This window comes from Rhamphochromis sp. 'chilingali' (assembly GCF_963969265.1).
Source record: "Rhamphochromis sp. 'chilingali' genome assembly, chromosome: 19".
Classification (NCBI taxonomy): Eukaryota; Metazoa; Chordata; class Actinopteri; order Cichliformes; family Cichlidae; genus Rhamphochromis; species Rhamphochromis sp. 'chilingali'.
The window spans coordinates 9,152,611-9,171,873 of NC_137946.1; the positions used below are offsets into that span (position 1 = coordinate 9,152,611).

At 39.3% G+C, this 19,263-nt stretch overlaps 1 protein-coding gene across 7 annotated transcripts in view; it reads left to right on the forward strand.

Moving 5' to 3' along the window:
• Positions 1–18,973, forward strand: part of LOC308387547 (unconventional myosin-XVIIIa-like) — a 62,067-nt gene extending 43,094 nt beyond the window's left edge. For 3 of the 7 annotated variants that reach the window (XM_080867663.1, XM_080867666.1, XM_080867665.1), the window contains 12 exons: positions 1,211–1,315; positions 1,482–1,628; positions 1,831–1,944; positions 2,910–3,026; positions 3,435–3,518; positions 6,712–6,849; positions 7,292–7,477; positions 7,563–7,702; positions 8,290–8,334; positions 14,189–14,311; positions 14,919–16,308; positions 18,252–18,973. In XM_080867663.1, coding sequence (XP_080723789.1) covers positions 1,211–1,315; positions 1,482–1,628; positions 1,831–1,944; positions 2,910–3,026; positions 3,435–3,518; positions 6,712–6,849; positions 7,292–7,477; positions 7,563–7,702; positions 8,290–8,334; positions 14,189–14,311; positions 14,919–16,296 — 2,577 coding nt within the window. In that variant the 3' untranslated portion in view covers positions 16,297–16,308; positions 18,252–18,973. The remainder of the gene's footprint in view (positions 1–1,210; positions 1,316–1,481; positions 1,629–1,830; positions 1,945–2,909; positions 3,027–3,434; positions 3,519–6,711; positions 6,850–7,291; positions 7,478–7,562; positions 7,703–8,289; positions 8,335–14,188; positions 14,312–14,918; positions 16,309–18,251) is intronic. The other 4 variants (XM_080867664.1, XM_080867669.1, XM_080867667.1 and 1 more) reach the window with 3 other exon arrangements.
• Positions 18,974–19,263: the final 290 nt, after the last annotated feature.

Here is a 19,263-nt window from a genome sequence, read left to right on the forward strand (position 1 = left end):
GAGGAAGATGCTCCACCACACTATCACACTGCCTCCATCAAAAGCTGTTACCCTATCGGTGCAGCAATCAGAATAGTTTTCTCCACATCTTCTCTGCAATTTGAATCTATGATAGGTCCAGATTTTGCCTACGGCAGTCTATCTTTGAACATAATGTTCTTCCACATTTTCAGGTGCCAGTGCAAATGTTGCAGACACCAGTGCAAAGGGGCCTGACCATGAAGGGCAGTCATGGCAGGCCTCCTAGCAGCCCTATTAGATGGAAGTGTGAAGTCTTTTCTGGACTACCTGGGTAGAGAGCTATTAGCAAGTTTTTATTTTTATTTTTTATGGGCACAACCTACCTACTCAACTCTGCTGCTCAACCTACAAATGAATTTTCCTTACAAATGTTGCACCATTAAAGGGGAAATAAACAGGCTTCCCAAAGATATGAGATTTGTTACTAAAATGATTGTTACAACAAAGAAATAATTGAATAATTAAAATTTCTATTTACATAGCCCAGTTTATGAAGTTCCTGAATTCATTACTTTAATTTCACTTCATCTAGGTACACATGCTGTATTGCTTTATGCCTCCCTACGAGTTATAGCTGTGGGCAGGGATTTTTGGATGTCCATCCATCTGTCCCACAATTTGTGGACACTTTCTGCTGTATGCCTTCAGGGAATTTTTTTGAAACTTTGTATACATTTTGAATTGGTTCAGTTTTGGTCAAATGTCACAGTGACTGATGTGTCTTAATTTGGAGGCAGAAATAATTATAGGATTTATTTGTTGCTATAGGTTTGAGAATTTTATAGAACTATCTAATATGAAAAAACAAATTGGCTTTTGATCTTAATGGTTTAGACTTGGTGTCCGTCAAATTGAAGTGAGTCTGGATAGTCATGGATGTAAACTGCAATGGCTTCTTACAGTTGCAAGGCAGTCATTGCAACTGCAAATGTAATGTATTCTTTAAACTGTTATTTTATTCCATGTGTCTTATTAAGTAGAAAGAAGTTAAATGGATTTCTATATTTAAAATTTTTTAATTTGACATAATGAAGCATCATGTGTGATTAATCTTAAGGCTACCAGGTCTGCTTTTGGGGGATCTATTTGTCTTTGAGAGCAGCCGTGTCTAGCAGGACGGTCGATGGTATGTAATGTCTGACTTTATCATGGATCCAGCATTTGTGCATCTTGACACTGTGTTCTACAGCTGAAACAGATGGAGGTACAGCTGGAGGAGGAGTATGAAGACAAGCAAAAAGTGTTGCGAGAGAGACGAGAGCTGGAATCCAAACTGCTGAATGCTCAGGACCAGGTACTGTCATTACTCTGAACATATCCGTGTAGTCAAGTCTGTGCAATTTAGTGTCTGCCACTTGTTTTGATTGGAAAGAAAATGCTTTTGAGTCTCAAGGGTTGCTATAGGTTTTCAAGGAGGAAAGTAACGATGCTGGGCTATAAAGGAGTGGTTTGTCATTCAGGTGAGCCAGAGGGATGTGGAGACAGAGAAGAGGCTCAGGAAAGACCTGAAGAGAACCAAAGTCCTTCTGGCTGATGCACAGATTATGCTGGACCACCTGAAGAGTAATGCCCCCAGCAAGAGGGAGATCACTCAGCTCAAAAATCAAGTACATCCCTTTGAACATTTTGGCATCTGCCTGCGCCCAACATAGCACGGATGTGTAATATACTTAATGATACAACAACAGAAAGCATGCTTTGAAATGTGTATTATGCACAAATCAACACAAATGAAAAAATCCCAGATTCTGGAGCTCAGTTCCACTAACGTTTGTCCCAACACCTCTTCTTCCTCCTGTTTTCTCACAGCTTGAGGAGTCAGAGTTTACTTGTGCAGCATCAGTGAAGGCTCGAAAGAGTATGGAGCTGGAAATAGAGGACTTGCATATCCAAATGGAGGATATGGTCAAAGCGAAGATGTCGGTAAGTTTTGACATCTGTTAACAATGTATCCTGAGGGTGCAACATATGTCGTCAAGTGGAACCGCACAAATTGTGTTCCAATTACCCACTTGACTAAGCTTGAATGCCAATATGTTCTGCATATGTTTCTATTGCTGTATGTTTTTGCATCTGTAACTCAGTCGATATTGTGCACGATATCACACATTCATAGATAATGAAATGTACTTACCTTTTTTCATGTTCACTTTTGATGAGAGGGAAATAATTTGCATAAATGTTTCTATACCCTTCTTTTGATGAGCAAATTAAACCAAAAACAACAAACAATGTTTAATTAACTGAGGGCTGGTGCCTGTCAAATTTTCTCTCTTCAAAATACAGCAGGGCTCGAACATTAATATGCATACATCATCAGCCCATGGTGGAATATTAAAATAATAAATGCCCTTTGGCATATGTCGGATTTCAACATTTTGCTCTAATGGATAAATAAGCTTTGTTGAATGTGTTTTTTTTTTGCTTGCTCATTAATGGGTGTCTCATGAGAGTACTGCCTACATTTTAGACTCATGGACTGAGGATGTTTGTCTCTCTCGGGATGACACACAGAGTGCTATGTGCCTGTGCTTTGCTTGTTAATTGCTGCATTTATGGCAAGGGAAGGTCTTGTAAATGTCTGAGATTAGAGCATATTGAAGGCCTGAGCCTCCCCCTGATCACAGAGGATGAACTCTAAATGGGACATCACCAGTATGCTGCACTGGCTGCACTTTTCCCTGCCTAAATGAGCCAATTGATTATCTCCAATTGGTCTTATCTTCCAGCCAGAACCCTGTCCAGATTGTGTTTCATTGCTATTAGATGAGATTCCCAGACTGCCACGGCCAGGCCAACTAATGACCATTTATCATATTCAATAGCTCATGAATAAATCCTGCCATTCTAAACTAAAGTGTGTGTTTCTCGCTCTGTTTGTGCCTTAGTTGGAGGAGCAGCTCAGCCGTCTGCAACGAGAGAAGAATGACCTGCAGTCACGCATGGAGGAGGATCAGGAGGACATGAATGACCTGATGAAGAAACACAAGGCTGCCGTAGCTCAGGTAGTCCTGCCTAAAACTTTAAACATCTGTTTGAATGCCAAGAAAAATGGAGTGTATTGCCTTCCGTTCAGCTCGAGAACTTTGTCAAGTATCTACTGTTAAGAACTTGGCTGTTCTTCAATACTGTTGCATTTGGTTGTATATTTTGTATTAGTGTAGTTGCACTTATTTTTGAAACATTAACATTATTTTCTCCAGTAGTGTCTTTGAAATTTGGAGGATATTCTCAGCTAAACATGGGGATATAATCTGTTGTACAGCAGACTACATGACCAAATATTTGACTTGGATATAATCTTGGACATTTGCATTGACAGTAATATAACAGATAACTGAGGCATACATGAACACCAACACACCTGACTCTCTGACTTTTTTTCTCTGTGCATGCATGCATGTGCATACTAGTCTGCCAGGGACTTAAGCCAGATCAGTGACCTGCAGGCCCAGCTGGAAGAAGCCACAAAGGAGAAGCAGGAGATCCAGGAAAAGGTAAAAAGAAGTATTCAAAAGCAATACAGCTCCCTGCCAGGAACCTGCCTGCTGCCTCAACACTTCTTTCTGATTAGGCTTTAGCTTTTCACTGTGTTCTCTGATTATTTTGACCAAAAATGCTCCTTTTATGTGGTAGCGTGCTTTCTTCCAGCCATTGCAATTTACATGTAAATAGTAGAAATCAGAGAAAAAGTGTCAAGGAGCAAATTTTCCCCCTCAGAATTCTTACAGTATTTAAAGGAAGGGTGGAGTACATAAACTTAACAGCCGATTAAGATGGAATAACTATTTAGGTGAAGAAGTAATTTTAGTCCTTTCAACAATCATCCCTGAACTTCAGCCAACCAGCTTTGGTCTAAATGTTTTTTTTCATTTGTAGTTCTGTTGTTATATCATTTTAAAGAAGAATATCAGGTTAATAAAGATGGCAATTGGAAGCAAGTAAGAAAATAGTGTTTTCGATATCAGCTATTGGTATGAAAAAAATGTAATAGCTGGAGATAATAGCAAAACCTTGTTACTGTGCAAGGCCAGTTTATTTTTTGCATGATGTATATGGTTACTCCAATCAAGTGAAAAACCCTGAAGATTCCTTTTTGCTCTGACACAGACACACACACAGTGGATGCTTGCAGCAGAGTCATGTTTGAAATGTCAACCCATGGCGTTGTAGAAACAGATGGCCCTGTGCCAGTCATTTCTGGCTTTTGTGTCACCCCAAGCACCAACAGCTAGCTAGTGTACCTACATGAACATTCAATAAAAATAAGTGTCACTGGTTAGGACTGCAGGCAAGCTAGTTGAATACTAAGAATTTTAGTCTGGCTTTGTCTTTCCCGAGTAAGCAATGCGTTCCCTAAAAACACGTGATCTGAAGTTTGGAACATACGTTGCTCCAAAACCTGTATCTTTATACTTTTCAGTATTAATGATGCCTTCACAGATGTGCAAGTTAGCTAGTGCAATGTGCTCTAATGTATCTGCCAGCCATCACAAATGCAGGCTTTTGAACCCTGTACTGATAGAAAGCCAAATGATACATCTTCTCTTTAGAACAGAAAACAAAGAAATCATAAAGAATTTCAATCCATCTTCAATGATCTCTGGCTCAAAGAAGACCCAGCTGTGTTTAAATTTTGTGTTTTGTTTTTTTTGTTTTTTTTTCTTAGCGTGGTAGAATTTTACAGCAACTGTGTTCACTCACAGTGCCGAAGTATTCCCGAGCCCTTGTAGAGGTTTTCACTGAAGAATCTGAACGCATCTGTCCCCTGGTCGTAGATGTCTTTGGATTCTGTGATGTTATGTATTTTAGATCACAAATGAAAGATAATTTTTAAATTCTTGAACTTTTGATGAAAGAGCCCTCATCTTTTACTTCTGGAAAAGTCAGAAGATGCTCTTTTTGTGTCTCATTACAGATTTTTTTGCTGAATTTATAGTGAAAATCTTTTCAAGTTTTTGTTTAGCATTACACAAGTTGCCCATTTTTTTTCAACATTATGTTTATTAAAGTTTTACATATATGCATATATAAAGTATATAAGTTGCCCATTTTGTGTAATATAGTGTTTGTGTTTATAGTTTTTGGTTTTGGAAAAGCACAATTAATCTCCAGGAAAATGTTTTTTTACGACTCTGTGGCTGGGGAACTGAAATCCTATATCCATCTTTGGGTATAGTTTATTGAACTGTTGGACTTGGCATTATTTGAACTTGCTGTTTGGGCTTTATGTCTATAGTTTTCATTCTAGTTGCCAGAAATTGAATAAAGACTGTTGACTTTAGTGTTCACCTAAATCTTTCTCTAGCAGGTCAAAGTGTTCACTTATTTAGAGAAATCCCAAAAATGAATCGGCAAGTGCTAATGTTTACATGGCAATCATCAGCAAATTGCCATTGTGAGTATGCTAGTCTGCAGATTTTAGCACATATATCAAAGCCTTCCAAATGTGACAGATGGTGTGGCTAATGGTGTGGTTGCAAATTCCAATTCTTGTTTTCACACTGCACTTGCTAAGTCACAAACAGATCTGAATTATACAACTGTAATAAACCATAGTGTCCTTGCCTGATTTACCCTATTTCTGAGCTGATTGGTCAAATTACTGCATTTTGTGCTTGAGGTGTCTGCTAATGGTTGAGGTCTGGCATAAATGTGGATTCATGTGATACAAAGATTAATGCTTCTGATTCAGGCCTATGTTGATAAGTGCTTTTATCATGTTGTACTGATGGAATACTATTTGTTCAGAAGGCAACCTCTGTGTTCGATATGTCATGTATTAATGCATGCCTATTTCCTTTTTTGATGCATTTATTTACAAAATGAATTTCGTCTGGTAGATTAAATGTGAATTTAGCTTTAGCATGGCAAAGTTTAGCATAAGTGTGAATGCACATTATACGACCACAGCTTGGTGTTACTAGACTGTATTTTATGGCTGCATGGTGAACTAAACAAAATTGTGTGCTATAATCCCAGAATCAAAACACAGAAATAATAGCACACTGTTAGTTTTGGGTCACTCAAGGCCCACCCATCAGAATATTTTTGGCGATACCCAAGTAGCACAGCAGGGCTGTAAGGCATTGTTAAAACCTGTCAGAGTAAGCAGTGATAGCTATCTAAAGCATCTGACCTTGAAGTGGTTATCTTATCCCCAGTAGGAGAAAAATCTGGATTCTTTAGTAATATCAAAGGAGAACTCCAAATCCTCCTTGTCTCTGATGCAAAGTCCCTTATTAGGTGCCATGCTGGCTTTTGGACCAGTTTTGTTGTGATGTGTCTTTCTTCCTTTTATCAGTCATGAGAAAACCATTCAGATGGAACAAAAAAAAAAAAACGTGCTTTGCATGAAGCAAAAGCTTTTCTAAAGGTTTGTGAAATTACTGTGGCTTGCTGTTACTCAGTTTCAACAACAAGCTCTTCTTTTAACTATTTGTTGTACATTTGGGGCTTATCTAGAGCTTATTATTCACGCTGTATACCAAATATTTATATTTAGAGACTTGGATTACATTTATACAAAACTGCAATTTGGTTTTAATACATGCACACATCAGCACTTCATTTTAATTTTCACAGATCTCACTTAAGAGGGGGCGCAAAAACCAGAGGTCAAGAAGGTGTACAGTGGAAATTGCTCTTCAAGAGTGTTTATTTGTGTAAATATGTGTGTCTGTCCTCCAGCTCCATTCGCTACAAAACCAGTTAGAGTTCCAAGAACAATCCATGGTGGAGAAGTCACTTGTGAGCCGCCAGGAGGCTAAAATCCGTGAGATAGAGACCAAACTGGAATATGAGAAAACGCAGGTTAAGCGGTTGGAGGTAAGATGATGTGGACAAATGTGAAAGCCATGCATTGCCAACCTGTTAATTGGATTCTGACACTTAATTTCCTAGTAATTTTAAGACAAAGGCCTTAAAAAGAAAGTTATAGTGCCGCTTGCTTTGCTCTGTACTGTCTTTCTAGATAACAAAAGTGTCCATCATAGAATGAATTTAATTAGGTTCTTATAAAGACAGTCAGTTGATGGTCACCTTCCCTGTTATTCACCTTAAAAATGAATTAAAATGAATTTGGACAAAGGGCAACTCATAGCACTGTTCACATTTCTATTTTGTTATTATTAATGGCATAACTGACAGTGGCCAGCTGCAGGCAGCTGAGAAATTACTTAAAACAGTACAAAGAAGATAATTTAGCTTGAGTGTTGTTCACTTGTCTGTACTATATGTGCCCTTAACATGTTCGTCACCTGCTTCCCAGAGTCTGGTGGGTCGTCTGAAGGAGAATCTTGAGAAGTTGACGGAGGAGAGAAATCAGCACATCACTGCAGAAAACAGGGAGAAAGACCAGAATAAACGCACGCAGAGGCAGCTAAGGGACATAAAAGAAGAAATGGCAGAGCTGTCCAAGAAGGAGGCTGAGGCAAGCCGCAAGAAACATGAGCTGGTAAGGCCATGGGTGATTTGTGACCTTATGGTACTCACTGGTGTTTACACTGGAGGAGCTAACCATGCTCCAATCCATTCACCAGGAAATGGACATCGAGAGCTTAGAGGCAGCAAATCAGAGCTTACAAGTGGACCTTAAGTTAGCCTTCAAGAGGATAGGGGATCTGCAGGCTGCCATTGAGGATGAGATGGAGAGTGATGACAACGACGACCTAATTAACAGGTGAAGTGCAGATTTATTCTTTGTTTCATTAGATGCCACACTGCAATGTAGCTAGCTGCCTTAGGTACCACAGGGCATTCTCTTTGTATGTTGGAAGAAAGTTACCAAATGAGATGTGCTAGCTTTTTCACCAGGCTGTCAATCATAACATGTTCTTTCTCCTATGTCTTCCTGCTTCAATTTCTAACCTCTTTTGAACAAAGTCATACTACAGTCTGTGAGTTCCCCAAATACTTCTCAAATGGTTTAATTCTGCTCCATGCTTTTGATCTTTTGTCTCTTTGTTGTTTTTTCTGGTTTGGTTACACGTTTCCTCTTTGCAGTTGAGTTGAGGGTTATGCTGGCTCTGAGCCCTCAGATGTAAACACTAACTGCAATATTACAGACCTCTAAAAAGAAGACAGTGCACTCACCAGCTCTGTTTGAGCAGAGGGCATAGGTTGTTTTACTGCTTTACAGTACACAGTTATTTTATATGTGCTTAAATTGCTCTTATGTTCTGTCCTCCTCTTGCAGAGTTTCAGAAAAAATGTATCTCACGTTCTCTGTTTTCTTTTTCCTTTTGGTGTCTTCCACACTTCTGGCAGTTTGCAAGACATGGTGACAAAATATCAGAAAAGAAAGAACAAAACGTGAGAATGGAAAATGCTTCCTTTTGTTTCTGTCATTATGGTTGTTTTCAAGTTTGTTTTGTTTTTCTTCGGCACCCATTTTAACCGCAAGGGAGAATAATGCAGTATACCTTATCCTTTCATTCTTTTTGTTCACAGTAACACTGTGAGACGAAGTAATTTTAAATAGAATAGAAAGCAGTGTCTGTGTTATACGTCTCTGATAAAAGCTATGCTTAAAGGATGGCCCCGGTGTTTCATTTTATTTCGTGCCAAGTGTCTGGCGGTGTCCGTACACAGTCCGCCTCATTAGAGATTTCAAGGCTTGTTTGTTTGATGTTAGATGAAATGTAAACTAGAATGAAAAATGGAGTATAAGGCTAAATGTTGAAGTTTTTCCTCCTTTAAACCGTTCTCACTGCTTTTGAAAATATGAACCAAAAGAAAAACCATTTTTTTAAGAAACGTGGTAATGCTGCATCATTCTCTCTATGAATAATTTTGCGTCAAACATCGTCCTCATTCACCGCTCACCACTTTGTTAAAATCAAGAGTTTGCATTTTTGCACTGACTTTTCTTTAATTGTCTTTTTGTTCTTCTAAAGCTTTTCCAAAGCACATGGAGCACATCTCAGTGAATGCAGCACTGTGATGCATCAATGCAAAATTATAAATGTAATATTCATTTACTGCGCTTTGCATGATAAGAGACTAGGGGTGAATGATATCACCTGTGTAATGATATGTGATGAAAATTTCCAATAATGGCTTGAACTGACAATACAGAAAGAAAAGTAGTGAGTGCTCCAGCAATGCTCGGTTAAATCAGTTGTTGGGTCACATACATCATTTTTGTCTTAAATGATGTAACAAGTTTGTTGTTTCCACTTTTAGCTGGAAGATGCATATTTTGCAAAGCACCATGCTTTGTTAGAGGTCGTTGAAGTAGCTCCATTTTAGGTACTAAATCGGCATAGGATGCTCTCATGCGGCTTTTGCTCTCAGACATGTCTGGGTTTGTTGTTGCATGCACTGGGGAAGGTAGATACATGGGGCCTGTTCTTCGTACCGCGCTAAGTAAGTTAGCTGGATGAGATTGTTGACGATTTCGCGTGATCCTGGATCGTTCGGTTCCCCGAAGCCCATCCGGGACTTGCTGTCATAGCAACAGAGCCGTAAGCGTAAACCTGCTGGGGAGCAGGTTTACTTTATGTAAACAGGATTAGATCGCGGCCACGCAGGTATGTCCGCGTCATTCATACGAAAGCAACAGCGATATTCCACCACTGTTTCACCATAAATAAATAACATCAATGTAACTAAAGATAATGCAGCACTTGATCCTTTTATTGATTTCACACAGATACATACAGGTCATTCCCTAAAAAAGGGAAATGTACTATTAACATTCTATTACATGTATGTGATTATTACAGATGTAATTCATATTTCAGAGTAGTAATTGTAAATTACTTCGTGTAATCAAGATGAGAGACCACGGCTATAAAAGCCAAGGTGGATTTGGGAAGCCTGTCGCAGCCATGTCCTGTCCGTTTACGCGAGCCACCCATTGCGGAAGGTGCAAGATTGACAAGGAGAGTCCTCAGAATTCAGCGTATATTGCGGGACAGACAGGATCCTTTAGCTCAGCGCGACAGTGTGCTCATAGAGAGATATCGATTTTCCCGTGAGGGTATTATTCACTTAACCAACTTGTTGAGGAGGGGGTGCAGGACCACCACCTGTCTTTGTTTTTGCTCTGCCCTTTTCTTGGTTGCTGTTATGAACAAACAAACAGAGTATTCCAGGGTCTCTTTCCAAGAGACGACAAGCAATATAAGTGATAAATATTACCATTCTGTAGAATATTCTTATATTTCACTTTTACTTGTTCCCATGTTCTAGTGGGTCCTGTTGTGGCTCTAATGTGAAAGGGGATATAATATAACATATTATAATATAATATAATGTAATATAATATTGGATAATATGGTGTGATATGATAAATCTACCCTACCGCCTACTGGTGTTGGCCAGAGGGGCCGATGGCGCGATATGGCAGCCTGGCTTCTGTCAGTCTGCCCCAGGGCAGCTGTGGCTACAACCGTAGCTGCCTCCACCAGTGTGTGAATGTGAGAGTGAATGAATAGTGGCATAGTAAAGCGCTTTGGGTGCCTTGAAAAGCGCTATATAAATCCACTCCATTATTATTGTTATTATTGAATTACTTACGAGTTTGATTTGTCAGCAACTTTCTGCCAGCCCTCTCTCCTTGCTTTTGCAGCCTTTGCAGTGTTCCCTTGCGTTTTAATTAAACTCTGAAACTCCTGAAATCCCTCACTCAAGAGTTCTTGCTCTGCTGCCGAAAAATACCGAGCGCGCTCCTTCGACATTTTCGCCGACCAATCAAAGGGTTGCCGATCAATGTTTCTACTATCGATGCGTAGCCCCTGTTGGGCCACCCAGTGATCTCACATTACTTCATCCAGCTATACTAATCGTCAACAACAGGTGTGTTCGGGGAACCGGAATAGCGAGCTCAGAGTTAGCGCGATGATTTGGTCTTGGATGTTTCATTTAATCTTGGATGTAGTAAGCGACGTACGAAGCACAGGGCCCTGGTGTTGCTGTAGCAATGATATTGATCATGCATAATCAGGCAGCTCTATAGGAGATATGTGTAGTAATATGAAACAATTACAATTCTGTGGTTGCCTGAATGTATCTTCAGTCATCTGCTTTTTTTCTGTGACAGTTTGGTGAAGATATTTTCAGTGTTTAATCTTATGGGAGTAATTTACATGTGCTCTGGAAAACCTTAAGCATGATTGTGTGAGTACTGCTTGTGAGTGTATGTCCTGTCTGCATATACAGCAAGTGGTGTGAACAACACAGTCCACTACTTGAATGTTTTGACTCAAAGCTGAGCTTTTGATTTCCTTGTATTCAAACATTCTACTAATCCAATCTTATTTTACAGTACTGTGAAACATTTAACTGAAAATATAAAAGTTCATCTTGTCTCTCGTGTTAAATGTGGTTATTTATTTTTACTCAACCCTCTTTTCTTTCATTTTCAATGTAGTAAAAGGATTTTGGCATGCTGAATAATTAACTGTCAATGCCAGCATAATCTTCTGTTTATAGCAAATATCCATAGCTTTCTACATTAACCTTTGATTGCTTTTTCAAAGGAATATGCTATTGTGCCTTTATTAATCACTTTGTCTTTCAATTTTTCATCAAACAGTCCATGTGTATCCGTGCTTTGCCTTTCTTTTTGTGCAACTCGAGGCAAAGAGCAACGATTTGCCATGTTTACTTAATTACATTTTCCCTCCTTCGACATCATTGCATTAACAGCATGGATGAACAGTAATGGAGGTGGTGATTTTCTCCTAATTATGAAGTGGATTTTCCAGATGAATTACATTACTATTGAATATTTTGTACTTAATATTTCAAAGCAGAGGTTGCAATTCTTGGATTAATGTGATTGTAGTGTCATTTACATTTCTGATTGCAGCACAATACTTTGCAAGGCAAGAAAAATTACCTTTTTTGTCACCAGGTGATAATTATCCTTGAAGTTCAAGTTAATTACATCAGAGTGCAATGTGTCCACGGTTTGACGTAATTAGCTCTTGTACAATAAAGACCATAAATGTATGGTTTAATGTTTCTGTTATTTAGCACTTACACGATAGCACCAAACCATACATGATTTGATGCTGACTGTAAGTATTTGCGACAAAGATTTACAACCAGTGTAGACCAATTGTCAGAAGCGATTAATGTTCACGTCTGAAATCTTGGGGCTTGTTTGTATCTGTGGGCCTCAGGACTGGTTAGCTAGTGTGAGGCCAAGGACAAATCGTTTGTGACACCATTTGCACAGCACTCAATTGCAAGCCACCTTTTATTTTGCACGCCTGTGTGTTAGACTGAGGGTAGGAGATGGAGATAATTTTGCTGTGGGCTGGTTTCAGTATTTTGGTGTGTAATATATCATGTTAAAAAGTCACAGCATCAGGGAGATGACAAATGGGTAACATGTGTAATCAACACGCCGGTATTAACGAAGCTATTATCGCTCTCTTTTTTTTTTTTCTGGTGGGCTTTTATCAGTTGTATTTACTATGCGAAAGAGAGTAGAGGGAGTGTGAAATGAAGGGCTGGCTTATTATAGCTTGACTTGGACTCACAATTTTCACCTTTTGCCTCAGAAGGCACTACTCAGACTCTGCAATGGGCAGGGTTTGTGTAGTAAAATTATAACCAGACCACTTAATCTCGCTGGGATCATCATTACCTGAAAATTGGCCCCTGAGTTAAGATATAAATGCTCTTAGAAAGCCTGAATAGCACTTAAAGAACCTAATGCTCCTGGCGCTCTGCGCTCACTCCCTGACGATGCCCTGCTTTCACGCAGACCACCACAAAGAATGGAAGAAAGAACACAATTTGTTCTGAGAGGAGAAAAAATGAATGTGTGACGCAGAGATTGGTGACAAAGGAGACACTACTCTCTTCAGTGGGAGACCTATGTAAATGCACATATGGTATCTAGAGCTATTATGGAGGCTGGAGCTGTTTAGCTGTCATCTCACACCTCTTGGAATACTGTGTTTGCGCCTTATAAGCAGTTTGCCACATTTTCCAGTGCTCAGAAAGAAAAGCTAGTCCACAGAGACAGATCTGTTACCTACATTGCTGTTTGTTATTTTTAATGGTGCTCAGCTTGATATAGACACAAGATGAACTATATATCTACAATTGTGATATGTGAAGCAATTATTTTAGATGGATGAAACGTGATTGTTGCAACGGTATCTTAGGTAAGGCGCTATGTAAGACGAAAAAAGATAAAGAGGAACTGCAAATTGGATCTCTCTATAATGAACCTTAATTTGTGTATTTAATATAGAGGATGTTGTCTTGAACGTAAGAAGTGTCTCTTAAGAATGTAATTTTCTGCTCTGCTCAGAAACACAAGTCAAACATACTTTATGCCTTCATAGCATATGTGTGTCTTTGCAATTTCAAAAGTGTGAAATGTGAAAATTTATTTTCACACATCATGCAGCCTAAGAAGGCAGTATATCTCGCACTGAAGGGAGGGAAGGGAAAAAAAGAGAAGAGGATTTTTCACTTAATGTAATTTGACCCCAGTGTCAGTATTGACTTAGAGGTTATGCCACTTTGCTCACCTCCTTGTGTCACTTTAACCTCCTAGGACAATGGGATGCATAACACAGAATATTCACCAAAAAAAGAAAAAAAAATCAACTGGGATCTGCTTAGCTCTTTCATCCAGATCTGTAGGTCTCTGTTTATTGATTGCCATGTCAAGCATAGGGCCATGGGGCTGTCTCAAGGCTCCACTCCAATAACAATCACCAGGGACGACAGGTGACAAGTCACACAGATGCTAGCAGCTTGGAACCAGCCAAACAAGTTAATTATACTTCCAGGAGCTTCATCTGCATACCGCCTTTTCACTAATGCATTTGCAGCACATTTGTCTCTTGTACGGACACCAAACTGTTGCATGGCGTCATACTAACCCCTATTTTTATATGAGAGAGAAATAACTGTAACCTGCTAACAGAAAGTTTTTAATATGTGAAATCAAACACCTTTTTTTTTCTTGGCTGTGTAATTTATGTAATCTGACACTATATAAAATACTTGATGTATTTCTGGAATTTAACATTAAACAGCCAAGTGACGATCAAAAGAACACATCCCTACATTTCTTCTTTGTGTGGAAGATTGTTCTACTTAAAGAAGAAAAATTTTAAGATGAGTATTTTTGCTGTTGGAAAGCCCTGGATGCTCTATATCAACTCTAGCTGATTTGGTTTCTTCACAGTGGAGAGGAGATGGACACAGATTCAGAAGTGGAGGACCGTGTGGACGGAGTCAAGTCTTGGCTCTCCAAGAACAAAGGCTCCTCCAAGACCATGTCACAAGAGGGAAGTCTGAAGAGCACCAGGTTAGTGAAAGCTTTCCATGCTTTTTGTCAGATGACCGTATAATTCCCCATTATAACAGTGATGAAACTACCCACATCGCCAGCCTTAAAAAGGCCCACGATTACCTGGGGCAGTTTGCAACAGAAGGATGAGTATTTCATGTGATTAGGTGTCATCTCTCTCTCCCGGTAATCTGTCTAATGACAGGAGGCAGGATGGGGAAGCGGCTGCTGTCAAATTTATTGAAGTGGCCTGTGGCCAGTTGGCACGCCTGCAAAATGACGCCTCTACCACAGTTAGATAGATCTTCTCACTGGTTGATTGCCTCACTTTCTACAGTGTACACTGTGCATAACAGCAATAGCCAGAGGTACTGAATGTGTTCCCTGACTCTTGAATGGTTTCAAGGACAAAATGAAAATGACAGATTTATTCTATAACAAATTGACATCAGTGTGTCAAAGTATGAAAATGTAACCTTTCAGTTACCACATATAAGCTGTCATAGTTGTCATACATCAGCTGTGAATATTTCACGAAATTAAAATTGAGAGTTCCGGCTTTAAATACGCAGTATTTTTCTTCTTGTGTTCTCCTGGTTGTCATTTTTCTTATGCGACTCTTTAGATATTCAGCAAATGCAGATGCCAAAGAGATGAAAGAAGGTAAGGAGAAGATTAATGACAAAGATGGGAAAGAGGTAGAGCCGAGCAGATCGGTGTCTGTCCTGAGCTCTCTGAGCTACCGGAAACGCTCCAATCTGAAGGACTCCATAGGAGGTACAGGCGATGACAGCTCCCTGTTCAACACTCTCAAAGAACAGCCTGACACACTAGACCATGCCTCCATTCGAAAATCTAAATCAAAGTCTGGAGACCTTCAGGAAGATTGGAAGAAGAGTCGGTCACAGGAAGACTTAGAAGACAAAGGTTCTGTCATCTCTTTAGCCTATTCTGAAGCCACCAGCAGAGCCAGGAAGGGTTTGGAGTCCCGCTGGACTTCACGCAGCAGCCCTGAGTTTGATAAAGAGTCCATGGTATCCTCTGTGGGTCCCAGCAGGATGTCCACCCGGAGAGCAATGATGGACATGGATGATGACAATAAGTCAACTATCAGCAGTGTGAGCCGATCCAGCCCTCGATCGCTCCATCGCAGCACATCTTGGAAAGATGAGAGACGCAACAGCTCTCGCTTGTCCGTTGCCCGCAGCTGTGGCCTGAGTGAGTTTGGCCTACACGTAGATGACGATGATGACGGCCAGAGTGTTGCTTTTAGCAGAGGGGGAGCCTCGCCTTACAGTCCCCGCTCACGCAGTCGCAGCCTTTCTACATCAGCTCAAACACGCTCATCAGACAACAATCCGCTTGACACGTCAGACATTAAATTAGTCACCCATCGAAACTACTTGGACCCTGACCTAGAGGCTGCAATTAATGAGGTGCTGAGCTTCAAACCTATTAAGTTCAAACGCAGCAAACTTGATGAGTCTAGTGATGAGGACAAGGATGAAAAGATGAAACAAGTGAGTGAGGACAGTAGGAAGAAGGTTGAAAGTGAAGGGCTGGGCTGCAGCACTTCTAACCCGCTTCGTTCTTCATTAGGCTCTACTCTGGAGCACAGTAACAGGCCAACAAGCACCAGCAGCTCTCGTAGTTGTCTAGATAAAAAAGGTAAAGTTTCATCATCTGAGAGCTCCTCATCGTCAGATGACCATCACAGCAGAAAGAGCTCAAAGTTGAAAAAGGGCAAGAAGAAATCCAAGAAGAGCTCTAAGAAAAAAAGCGAATCAGAAGACTCTTCTTCCTCTTCAGAGTCTTCGTCCTCCAACTCAGCCATCTCCTACCGCAGCTCCAGTAGTATTAAAAAGTGCCCTAAACAAGAATCTGATGACGACGAGAAGGAACTTCCAGGTCATGGAAAATCTAGTAAGAAGGAAACAAAGAAGAAGCAGAAGAAAATGGACAGCTTGGTGATGAAGTACCTGTACAGGCATGACAGTGACTGATACTGAACGAAGGTGATACTTGGTGTGGTGATAACCCCGAGCCTGCCATAAAGTTTGGTCGTCTGACTTAAAATACTAACGTTTGCTATGTGTGACAGTTTCTTTGTTTTTAGTTTGGTTTTTATTCATCATTTTGACTAAATGGTCCGTGTGAAGAACAAATGCTGATTTGTACTACTACCAGTGTTCTTGACAAACATGACACAGGCCTATTGATGCCTACCACCGTTTTTCCTTTGCTTGTACTGACATTTGTCTTAATTTAAGCTTCACATTTTTCCATACACTGTAGTGATGCCTCTGGTTTGCATTACACAAACTCCTTGAGTTTTATTTTTAAATTCCATTAGAAACAACAGTTTATATTTAGGTTTAAAGAAATCCATCACTGCAATTCATCAGATTCTTTTTAGCTTTTATTTGTCCCGCTCCAAGGCATCACAGGCAGCACACTGAAATATTTGTCCTGAAATAGTAGTGATATAAAGCAGTGTTACATTCCTGTGTGTTTTTTATTTAAAAAAAAAAAAAGCATCTCTGCAAATCTGAGTGTTTTTCCTAATGGTGTTTGAGATGGTGTTTTGCACGCATAGTATTAAGAGAAGAGTGTCTGCCTGTGACTGTTCCTCTAGCACAAACTGATAAACAGATGCTGGCAATAACGGGGAAAAAATGTAATTACACCTATTTTTCTTTTTGCATGTTAACTGTGAAGAGTTCAGGTGTGACGTGACTGTTGATATTATTTGATGTAAACATGTGTAATATATTCTAAAATTAGCTCTGCCTCAAAAGCTATCTATTTTGAGTTCCTGATAGCATCTCTTGTTCTTGTCATACCTATGCCAGCGAACTAATAAAGGCCAGTTTTCTGTATGTGTTAACAATTTAGCCTTAAAACACAGCTCTCTGTGTGCTGTTGCTTTTGCTGTTGCAAAATGGTCAAATATTCATTTCACACTTCATTAAAGTAAACCTACTTGAAAGTAATTATTAGGACATTTTGATTTTAATTTGTATTGCTTGTTTTGATACATCTTGCTGCTCTGGAAGCTAGTTACACAGGTGGCTTAAAGCAATCTGGTTATATATTAGTTTTCATGGATATAGCTAGAAGGTAATCAAATTATAAATATGTTAATTTGCAAGCACCCCTTTTATCAAATTTTTAAAAAGTATTTTTTAAATGTTAGTGTCCTTGGCTTATGTACTGACACAGTTCATGGATGAAATGCAGCATTTTGTATGTTGAACATGCAGTGCAGTGTACTTCAAGCAGATGTCTAATACTCAAGGACACTCATGTGTGTTTAATCAGAAAGATACTATTTTAGTGTTAAAGAGCCTGTTTCAGTGGTTTTTCCTTGTTCTCATTAAATTGTATCTTAATGGAAGTATTCATATACTGGAATCTCTGCAGTAAGCTAAGCTGCTATCAAACTAGTGCAATGAGTGATTCTGATGTAATGAGTTGTCATGACAATGGATTCTAAGAATGGCTCCAGGTAAATAACCTTTTTAATGAGTAGAGGCAGAAGCAAGGCACAAGCTCACTGAATGCTGTGTTGGTTCTGATTTAATCTCTTCTACATTTAACCTACTAACAGCACATATTTACTAATATTTGAACATGGTGCCATTACAATACTTCTGCATGTAATTTTTAAGCATTTAGCTCAATAAGAAATTTATTTTAATGATTCATAAAGTTTTTTTTATTGGTGTCCACAGAGCTAGAATCTCTGTGACGCAAAAAGAGGGAAACCATGCTAACATAGTGCATGCATGTCTTGCTCATTTAAGAGTTTATTGACTGGAAAGAGTCAGCCAAGAGTTTTGTATCTTAAAAGCTGTTTTTTTTTTTCTTTTCTTTTTTTATGTGCGTTTGCTTTTTTTTATGGGGCTATAAAAGAAATCGTGTTCTAATGTGTCTGTATGTGTATTGACCCCTACAGCCCTCCTGTACACCGGAGAGATGCGAGTCTGCCCAGATCAGATGAAGAGGATGAGGTGGACAGAGATGGGGGGCAGGCGCCGAGGCAGATCAACTGCGAGGGCTCGCTGGCAGAGAGCTCGTCATAATCCACAGCCTGTCAACCTTGGTTTTTCAGTGACACCAATCGCACAACAGGGACACAGTTCTTTTCTGCTAACTTTATTACTCTTTCCCAGCCAACAAGAACAGAAATGAGGCACACAAAGAATGCTTTTTGTTGAGTAGGTTAGCTTGGGCATTTCATTATCCTCATTGTGGCACACCTAATAACATCATAAAATTATTTTGCTTAAATTATGCTTTTAAGTATTATTTGAAAGAATATTAAAATGAAGGACTATCAGAAGAACCTTTGTGCTGCTGCTTTATTTATAAGAGCTGCTTTTCAGGCATATTTAAGCACCCCTCTGCACTTTTCTGACTTTACAGATAGCTCTGCCAAGAGGATTTAGATAAGCCTGCTTTGGTTTTGGACTTCTTCAAGAAGGTCTGACCAACTATTAAGATTATTCTTATCTTTTCCATTAATGTAGACTACTGCAGTGGGAGGAATTAACCTCTTTTTAATTAATTATCTCACTGCCCGTTTACATATGGCTCTTGTTGCAACTTGAGATATTCATAATTTTAAGAATGTGAGGTTAGCTAATTATTGCTGACAGGAAAAAAAAACAGACAAAACTAAAACCAAGCTGTTAGGGTTTTAAAGATGACCTATGTTGGAAATTCTGAGAAATGGAGTTAAGATTTCAATGTGCATTGATAGTTTAAATGGATATCTACTATGTTGAATCAAATGCTTTAGATGCAACTTAGATAAAATTGAATAAAGCTACAAGTATTTTATTGAGATGAAGTTTGCTGTATTTTTGTGCTACTTGAAGTTCAAAGGGAATGCATTTTTTTGTTGCTAATATAGCTTCTTTAAATAATATCCCACAGGAGATTATTCCAGTTTTTGGATATATAAT